This window comes from Magnolia sinica, chromosome 4, assembly GCF_029962835.1.
Source record: "Magnolia sinica isolate HGM2019 chromosome 4, MsV1, whole genome shotgun sequence".
NCBI classification, from domain to species: domain Eukaryota; kingdom Viridiplantae; phylum Streptophyta; class Magnoliopsida; order Magnoliales; family Magnoliaceae; genus Magnolia; species Magnolia sinica.
The window spans coordinates 104,702,392-104,712,539 of NC_080576.1; the positions used below are offsets into that span (position 1 = coordinate 104,702,392).

General features: G+C 39.9%; 1 protein-coding gene across 1 annotated transcript; it reads left to right on the forward strand.

Annotated features, from left to right (window-relative positions):
* Window positions 1-1,973: 1,973 nt before the first annotated feature.
* On the forward strand, window positions 1,974-3,457 carry LOC131243610 (uncharacterized). The gene is made up of 2 exons (XM_058243089.1): window positions 1,974-2,405; window positions 2,985-3,457. The coding sequence occupies exons 1-2, from the start codon at window positions 1,985-1,987 to the stop codon at window positions 3,311-3,313; spliced, it is 750 nt and encodes a 249-aa protein (XP_058099072.1). The 5' UTR covers window positions 1,974-1,984; the 3' UTR covers window positions 3,314-3,457.
* The last annotated feature ends 6,691 nt before the right edge of the window (window positions 3,458-10,148 follow it).

A 10,148-nucleotide genomic window follows, 5' to 3' on the forward strand; every position in this document is an offset into this window, starting at 1 on the left:
TTAACTCGGACCAGCCACATGAAGAATATTAGCAAGAGTAATGGTCTTCCCAGAGGTAAATACTAGTTCAACATCTCCTTGTCCAATAAGGTTTGTTGTGACAACATTCCCCATTTGGAAATGGTATTTCCACTCCCAAAATTCGATAATTCAGTCGGACATAATGACCAAACTATCCTTGTGAGGGTGTAACTATAAATTCTTCAGGGGTGGAAATATCCGAATTGGAAAAACCAAAACTCCTTCCCAAAAAAAAAAATCAATCCACCACTCACCTCGACACCGTACGTCTGATCGTTGAATTCGTTGAAGGACCGCACACGGAAGACGGTTCATTTTTGGCCTTATATCCTAAAATGAAGTCAAAAAACGGATGGACGGAGAGGATTTCTCACAAATATGACAGTGAGCCCCACCTGGGTTCACTTCCTGCGAAAGGCTTTGGCAGGAACTCGGCGTCCGTTTGTGTGGGGCCACAGTTGTGTTGTGTATCTTACGTTTGTTAATGGGCCACCTTGAAACCCATTAATCAGGTGTAACTCACCCAAATGAAGATATACAGAATTCAGCTTGATACAAAACTCAAGTGGACCACACCATGTGACCCAGAGGTTTTGGATTAGTTCCCATTCGTCACCCTAGTAGATTTTAAAGGGTTTTGTTTCGCCTGATGTACATTCCAAATAAAGATTCTCATTCAATGGACGGACTAGATTTTATGTGTACAACATCGTGGTCCAGTAAATGTCAGGTGGTTTACGACTCTGTGTAAAACAGATGTTATATACACGATTCCATTACGGAAATCCAGACTGCGTACTGAGTTACTCGGTAGGCTCTTATTTCACCGAGTAAACTCTGTTGGGCCCACTGAGATTATATATAATTTATCAAGGCCGTCCATCCATTTTGCCTCATTATTTTAGGGTTGATATGAAAATTGAATCATATTCAAAGCCCAGGCCGACCATACCACAAGAAAAAGTGAAAAATAATGATTTCCACTGATGAAACATTCCTAGGCCTACAACAATGTTTGTTCTTGTTCATAAGATCAGGAAGACACAGTTGAAAGTAAAAAACAAATATCAAATTGATCCAAAACTTTTGTGGCCCCAAGAATTTTTCTCAACATTTGACGTCAATTCTCTCTATTTCTTGTAGTGTGGTCCACTTGAGTTTTTTATCTGCTTCATTTTTGGCAAACGATCTAAAATTATCTGGTAAAATGTACGGACAGAGTGGATAAATACATAAATGACGGTGGGCCCCACATAGTTTACCCATTCAACACTGTTTCCTGTAATGTGGTCCACTTGAGATTGGTATGTACCTCACTTTTGGTCTTGTATCATAAAATGATATGGAAAAATAGATGGAAGGCATGGATGAAACACATACATCATGGTGGGCCCACAGAGCACCACCCACAGCCATTGGGGTGGCAGGGGAGTAGCGAATCCGTTTTCCGAATTGGGTAACTCAGTACGCAATTGGCTTCCTCCAGTACGCATGTGCTTCGGACTGCGTAGTTACAGATTTTCCACGTATGTGCAGTACCGAGGTTGGTGCCGTGTGATAACACATTACGCAATCCAAATCCGCGTGATGTGCCACACACGACCGACTTTCGTGGTGTGTTGACATCACCAAGTTCTGTGAGACCCACATGATGTATATGTCATATCTACACCGTCCATATATTTCGAGAGAACATTTTAGGGCGCCAACCAGAAAATGAGGCAGATCTAAGGTTAAAGTGGGCCACACAATTTTAAAAAAAAAAACAGAGAGAGACAATGACTTCTTTTGGTGAAACTTGGTGACGTCAACATGTGTTTCACACCACGCAAGTCGCTTCCAAGAAATCCTAACAGATAGATAGCTTCGTAATATTGCTTGTGAGAATACTCTTATTATTATTTATCTTCTTCTTGTTTTGATTAGCCATTGTAGTCTTTCATATCCATGATCGTCTCCAATAATGGCTCTTTTAACGGGGAATGGAGATCCGTTTTTCGATTTCCTTTTTCCATCTAAATTAGAGGAAGAGATTCCTGGGCGGCTCATCATAAACGATGTGTTGATCAACATCCTTTCTAAATTGCCCATAAAATCTCTCGTACGATTCAAATGTGTGTCCAAAGAATGGCAGTCTTTCATCTCGGACCCTTCTCTCCAAGAAAGTCTACCCAAACCCATGTCCGGTCTCTTTTTACGCTATTACACGTCAGATGCATTCCAAATATCTCTATCTCGATACACATTCGTCCTCGCTGATGGACGTCGGCCAAACTGCAACGATGCGGTAGTGGACTTCGGTGATCTCAGTTTCTTTCCGCGCCATGATGAAATCTCCATCGTCGATTGTTGCAACGGGTTGGTGCTAGGCCTAGCTACCCAAGGTATTAACAGTACATTAATTTACTATATAATAAACCCGGCTACAAAGAAATGGGCAGCGGTGCCTGTTCCCAACAAGGAACGTCTCCATGCGAAGCACTTGCTAGCTTTCGATCCCCGTGCTTCCCCTCACTACACTCTCATTTGTACCAGTTCTAACTTTCCTGAGATTGATATTTTCTCATCGAAAAAGGGCGTGTGGGCACAATTTAAGTCGCCACAAGAACTAGTCATTGGACAATTTACGCGACTCTCCGCCGTTTTCCTTAACCGTACCCTGCACATGCTATCTGATGATCACTTCATCGTCGGATTCGATGTTGATGGAGAGTGTTTCCGTTCAATTCCATTACCTGGGGTTAAGATATGGAACAATTTCAGAGGCATAATAGGTGTGTCTGGAGGCTACCTCTATTATGCGAACCATGACGGTTTCCAATTGCAAATCTGGATGCTTGAGGATTATGATGAGATAAAATGGGTGTTGAAGCACAAAACTACCCTCGATTCCATAGTAAAGAAACATCCTCAAGCTATTTGTTCTACAGCTTCATATGATTACTTTAGTGATTTCTTTATAGGGAACAACCTTGTGGAAATGCCTGAGAGTGACCACTTGCCATTCTGGATGTATTCGAAGAGCCGCTATTTGAAGGAAACCTCATCCAATGAAAACATGATCATAAATGAAAACATGAACGTTGGCGTACCTTATTATTATGCCCATTTCAGTCTGGTGGCTTTTCATCCTGATTTTGAGGTCATCTTCCTTCAGACGGGTGTCATGATTCTTTCCTATCATTTCAACAACATGGACTTGAAGGTATGGGTTTCAAAGCCTGACTACTTCGGGGATGCCTACCCTTTCTCACCTTGTTTGGCGGATTTCTACGGCTGTGAACAGCGCTAGGAATTTTCTAACTTTATTGTGTTTGCTTTTCAGTCTGTTTTATTTTTAGTCCATGATGTGATCATGGAAATGAGGAGAGGTTGAACTCAATGTTATGGCATTCTTGATTAAGAGGTTTGTTAACAAGTCTTTAATTATCTAGCATACCCCTGTTCGTATGTCCAATGTGATTGGGATTTTTAATTTTGGGCCACCATCGTATAGATGATCCAAATCCTAACAAGCAAGGCTATGAAATTATCCTACTGCTTGATTTAGGGTCTTCTAAAGGACAGCTAAAATGTTTGTGTGGAGAACTAAAATGCAATTTCAACTTGTGAAATTTGTCCAATGGGTTACTAGGACGATCTAGTCAGAGTGACCTTTGTTTATCTGTCCATTCACATGGTGACCAAATAATCAAGTGATCTAGATTACTTGATATGCATGCCATATATGCAAAGAGAAAGTATAAAGGAAGAGTTTAAGTGATTTTCCAATGTCTATGTTATTGTTACCCAAGGCAGCCTTCCTTTACTTGGAAAAACTGCTTGAGTAATAGAGGTTTCAGGGGCCTTGGAGTTTTAACTTCAGAATGTAGAGCCTGAAAATGCATTAATCCAGATTTATGAATCAAAATCATGGATTGAGAACATATGCAGCTTTCTGATACCACATAAGTAGTAATTTTAGCTCTCTGAGCTGATGTAGAGCGGGTCGCGGACAATTACATGGCCAAGATGGATCAGAAAAGGCCCGGTCGACGACAGAAGTGATCCAGACCATCGAACCGTAAAATATATGATTTTGGGGTAGAACAAGCTATTGAAGCCAACCAACCCTGCTACGCGGGGTTGCGCAGCTCGAAATTGCGAAAAACCCCTGTATTGACGGTCGTTTCCCTGTTTTAATTTCGTTTTTACTATAAATAGTAAGTTTTAGTTTGATTATAACTCTTCATCCGTCGGGCTTTACGAGTTGCGCCCAACGTGAAAAGAGCTTAGAATAATTAGGAGAACGGTTTGGTGAAGCCAAATAGGACACTTACTATTTTTGGCCGAAAACCTTGCGCACTAGTAGACATCACTAGTAGACATCACGACCATCTATAAATAGTAGTTTACTATTTATAGTAAGTCGCGGATTCTAAGAGTTTGAGTTGTAGTTTGATTCTAATTTCTTTCTGCTTGATAGCCCTATTTAAAGGGTTGTAAACTCGTTTTTATTCATCAATTAATCAATTTCGAATTTATTAGAATTTATTTCTATTTTCTGTTTTCTTTCCTCGTGGATTCGAGAAGTCTCTGTGAGGAGTCCAGAGAAGCTCCGTGGATTCGGAGTAGTTATCCTTATCACGTTCATCCCTGCGTCATGAGCCCACCTGCACATCTTCTTGCTGCCATACTCATATCTACCAAGGCCTAAACTAGTTAACTCATCTGTTGGGTGAGCTAGTGATTAGGTGGTGGATCGTTTAGGGGGCGTTTGGATCTTATGCGTACTTAAGATAAGTAACTTATGCCAAGTAGTTTATCTTAGTTTCTACTTATTTTGTAGATAAGTATGTTTGGTAAACAAGATACTAATCAACTTCTTCTTTCTTTCATGTCTCTTGATTCTCTCTTTAATAACTTATGAAAAGTAGAAAAGCTAAAAAATTTAGCTAAATTATTAAGTAACTTGAAGTAAAAAAGTTACTGATGCTAATCATAAACCAAACTTGCTTCTCTGAAAATCTGAAATAAGTTACTTATCTTCTTCTGTAAGTAGAAAAAGTAACTTACTTGGTGGTATCCAAACGGGCCCTTAAGGACTACCAATGGCTGCCATTCAATGTACGGTGCGGACCTGCCCAATGAGTGCAACATCCTGACAATCGTTCCAGTCATAAATATGCTTGCGGCAACTTGATGGACGGCTCCGACATTGCATGTTCATCTAGAACAACTTTTAAGCAACTGATCACATCCACATACTGATAGACTTAATCCTATCATCTAGACACAACTCATATGCTAATATATGTCTATTAGCACTCGTCAGCTGCATATGTCTATTAGTATTTATCACTGTGTGATATGCAATGCCATCATTTATGGTACAGTAGTAAAATAATAGGGAATTATGTTCCACTCATCAGGCCACACATGTATGAATGTGAAACATATCTGTGTGCAAAGAGAAGCATCATTTAAATTTGATTTTCAGCTCTTTTGGGTCCTTGGCCTTGTCTTCCCTGTATGTCAAAGGGAAGCATCATTTAAATTTGAAACCACTACTGATTAGAACCGAAAATTAGCATATCATGTTGAAATATTGATTAGATGAGAGAGAGCGCCTATTACAGGTTTACAGTCTAATTGGCAATATGTGCAGAGTGATTGTCCAGCATAAAAGGTTCTCATTCCAGGGATTCTTATATGACTGCTGTTATTAATGCAACTCATAAGTTATGAGTTTTCAGATAAATAATCGACCCAAATCTAGAGCAGCTTCCTTGTGAAATGGTGCTGGGATGGGAAAAGGATGTAATCTGATTTGGGGCGCAGTACAGGAAGGGGTGCAGCATCCTTTCTTCACCTATTGAGGGATGGCCATGCCCATGCCTTCTCTAGATGTCAAAGATTTTTTAAATTTTTTAAAAAAAGAAAAAAGAAAAAAGAAAAAAGCATTGCACCTTTTAACAAGAATTCATGGATTTTGGCAAAAAATGAAAGCAAATTTCCTTGTCACAGCAGCTTTATCAGTTGTCCACTAAGTCCTAAAACCTTCTCAAAGGTAAATTTAACCCCTACTCCCCTAACAGCTCTGAATTTCTTTCAACACCGGGGAATGGTTTCCTTATTAATTTCAACTGATAACATAATTAGCATTTTTCAAATTTATTATTTTCTAAATGATGTATTATACCATTAAGAGACATATTTCTAATAGACTTAGTATCACATAACCTACTCTAACATGCCATAATCAAATGGTACACATGTAAGCAGAAGTAGTACTTTTATTGGATTCAACATTTAGTTTGAACATACCATGACCATGATCAGCATGGCCTTTCCAAACAAAGGAGCTATTTTCTGTTATTATAATTTGCTCAAACTCAATAACCTAACTCAGACCAGCGACATGAAGAACATTAGCGAGAGTAATGGTCTTCCTAAAGGTGAACACTAGTTCAATATTTTCTTGTCCAATAAAGTATGTTGTGACAGCATTCACCATTTGGAAATGGTATTTCCACTCCCAAAATCCGATAAGTCGGTCGGACATAATGACCAAACTACCCTTGTAAGGGTGTAACTATCAATTCTTCGGGGGTGGAAATATCCGAATTGGAAAAACCAAAACTCCTTCCAAAAAAAAATAAAAATCAATCCACCACTCACCTTGACACCGTACGTCTGATTGTTGAATTCGTAGAAGGACCACACGCGGAGGACGGTTCATTTTTGGCCTTATATCCTAAAATGAAGTCAAAAAACGGATGGACGGAGAGGATTTCTCACAAATATGACAGTGAGCCCCACCTGGGTTCACTTCCTGTGAAAGGCTTTGGCACGAAATCCGCGTCCGTTTGTGTGGGGCCACAGTTGTGTTGTGTATCTTACGTTTGTTAATGGGCCACCTTGAAACCCATTAATCAGGTGTAACTCACCCAAATGAAGATATACAGAAATCAGCTTGATACAAAACTCAAGTGGGCCACACCATGTGACCCAGAGGTTTTGGATTAGTTTCCATTAGTCGCCCTATTAGATTTTAAAGGGTTTTGTTTTGCCTTATGTACATTCCAATTAAAGATTCTCATTCAATGGACGGACTAGATTTTATGTGTACAACATCGTGGTCCAGTAAATGTCAGGTGGTTTACGACGCTACATAAAACAGATGTTATATACGATTCCATTACGGAAATCCGGATTGCGTACTGAGTTACTCGGTAGGCTCTTATTTCACCGAGTAAACTCTATTGGGCCCACTGTGATTATATATAATTTATCCACGCCGTCCATCTGTTTTGCCTGATCATTTTAGGGTTGATATGAAAATTGAATCATATCCAAAGCTAGGTGGACCATACCACAAGAAAAAGTGAAAAATAATGATTTCCACTGATGAAACATTCCTAAGCCTTACAATAATGTTTGTTCTTGTTCATAAGATAGCAAAGACACAAATGAAAGCAGAAAACAAATATCAGATTGATCCAAAACTTTTGTGGCCCCAATAAATTTTTTCAACATTTGACGTCAATTCTCTCTATTTCCTGTAGCGTGGTCCACTTGAGTTTTTTATATGCTTCATTTTTGGCTAACGATCTAAAATTATCTGGTAAATGTACGGACAGAGTGGATAAATACATAAATGACAGTGGCCCCAGATAGTTTACCCATTCAACACTGTTTCCTGTAATGTGGTCCACTTGAGATTGGTATATACCTCATTTTTGATCTCGTATCATAAAATGATATGGAAAATTAGATGGAAGGCATGGATGAAACACATACATCATGGTGGGCCCACAGAGCACCACCCACAGCCATTGGTAGCCATTGGTGCGGTGGCAGGGGAGTAGCGAATCCGTTTTCCGAATTGGGTAACTCAGTACGCAATTGGGGACTGCGTAGTTTACAATACAGCATAGACTTCCGTACGCAGAGAGGACAGATTTTCCACGTATGTGCAGTACCGAGGTCGGTGCCGTGTTATAACACATTACGCAATACAAATCCGCGTGATGTGCCACACACGACTGACCTTCGTGGTGTGTTGACGTCACTAAGTTCTGTGGGACCCACATGATGTATCATTTTAGGGCATGAACCAGAAAATGAGGTAGATCCAATGTTAAAGTGGGCCACACAATTAAAAAAAAAAAGAGAGTGACACAATGACTTCTTTTGGTGAAACTTGGTGACGTGAACATACTAGTAAAGTCTGCCGTGTGTTTCACACCACGCAAGTCGCTTCCAAGAAATCCTAACGGATGGGTAATATTGCTTGTGAGAATACTCTTATCATTATTTTTCTTCTTCTTGTTTTGATTAGCCATTGCCAGTCTTTCGTTTCTATCTCTGGAGATCGTCTCCAATAATGGCTCTTTTAACAGGGAATGGAGATCCGTTTTTTGATTTCCTTTTTCCATCCAAATTGGAGGAAGAGATTCCTGGGCGGCTTATCATAAACGATGTGTTGATCAACATCCTTTCTAAATTGCCCATAAAATCTCTCGTACGATTCAAATGTGTGTCCAAAGAATGGCAGTCTTTCATCTCGGACCCTTCTCTCCAAGAAATTCTACCCAAACCCATGTCCGGTTTCTTTTTACGCTATTACACGTCGAATGTATTCCAAATATTCGTCCTCGCTTATGGACCTCGGCCAAACTGCAACGATACGGTGGTAGACTTCGGTGATCTCAGTTTCTTTCCACGCCATGATGAAATCTCCATCGTCAATTGTTGCAACGGGTTGCTGCTAGGCCTCTCTACCCAAGGTACTAACACTACATTAATTTACTGTGTAATAAACCCAGCTACAAAGAAATGGGCAGCTGTGCCTGTTCCCAACAAGGAACGTCTCCATGCGAAGCACTTGCTAGCTTTCGATCCTCCTGCTTCCCCTCACTACACTCTCATTTGTACCAGTTCCAACTTTCCTGAGATTGATATTTTCTCATCGAAAAAGGACGTGTGGGTACAATTTAAGTTGCCACAAGAACTAGTCATCCGACAATTTATGCGACTGTTCGCCGTTTTCCTTAACCGTACCCTGCACATGCTATCTGATCATCACTTCATCGTCGGATTCGATGTTGATGGAGAGTGTTTCCGTTCAATTACATTACTTGGGGTCAAGAGGTGGAACAATTTTAAAGGCCTACTAGGTGTGTCTGGAGGCTACCTCTATTATGCGAACCATGACGGTTTCCAATTGCAAATCTGGATGCTTGAGGATTATGATGAGCTAAAATGGGTCTTGAAGCACAAAACTACCCTCGATTCCATAGTAAAGAAACATCCTCAAGCTATTTGTTCTTCATCTGCATATGATAGCTTTAGTGATTTCTTTATGGGGAACAACCTTGTGGAAATGCCTGAGAGTGACCACTTGCCATTCTGGATGTATTCGAACAGCCGCTATTTGAAGGAAACCTCATCCAATGAAAACATGAATGAAAACATGAATATTGGCGTAGCTTATTATCATGTCCATTTTAGTCTCGTGGCTAATTTTCATCCTGATTTTGAGGTCATTTTACTTCAGACGAGTAACATGATTCTTTCCTATCATTTCAACAGCATGGAGTTGGATGTATGGGTTTCAAAGTGTGACTACTTCGACTCACCCTGTCTGGCAGATTTCTACAGCTGTGAACAGCGCTAGGAATTTTCTACTTTATTGTGTTTGCTTCTAAGTCTGTGTTATTTTTAGTCCATGATGTGATCATGGAAATGAGGAGAGGTTGAACTCAATGTTATGGCATTCTTGATTAAGAGGTTTGTTAACACGTCTTTATGTATCTAGCATACGCCTGTTCGTATGTCCAATGTGATTGGGATTTTTAATTTTGGGCCACCATCGTGTAGATGATCCAAATCCCAGCAAGCAAGGCTATGAAACTATCATACTGCTTGATATAGGGTCTTCTAAAAGACAACTAAAATGTTTGTGTGGAGAACTAAAATGCAATTTCAACTTGTGAAATTTGTCCAATGGGTTACTAGGACGATCTAGTCAGAGTGACCTTTGTTCTTCTGTCCATTCACATGGTGGCCAAATAATCAAGTGATCTAGATTACTTTGGATGCATACCATATATACAAAAGAGAGTATAAAGGAAGAGTTTTAA

Coding starts and splice junctions, on each gene's coding strand:
- LOC131243610 (XM_058243089.1), top strand. CDS start 1,985: ATGGCTCTTTTAACGGGGAATGGAGATCCGTTTTTCGATTTCCTTTTT. Junction 2,406..2,984: donor GCTAGGCCTAGCTACCCAAG/GTATTAACAGTA, acceptor ATTTCTTTATAG/GGAACAACCTTGTGGAAATG.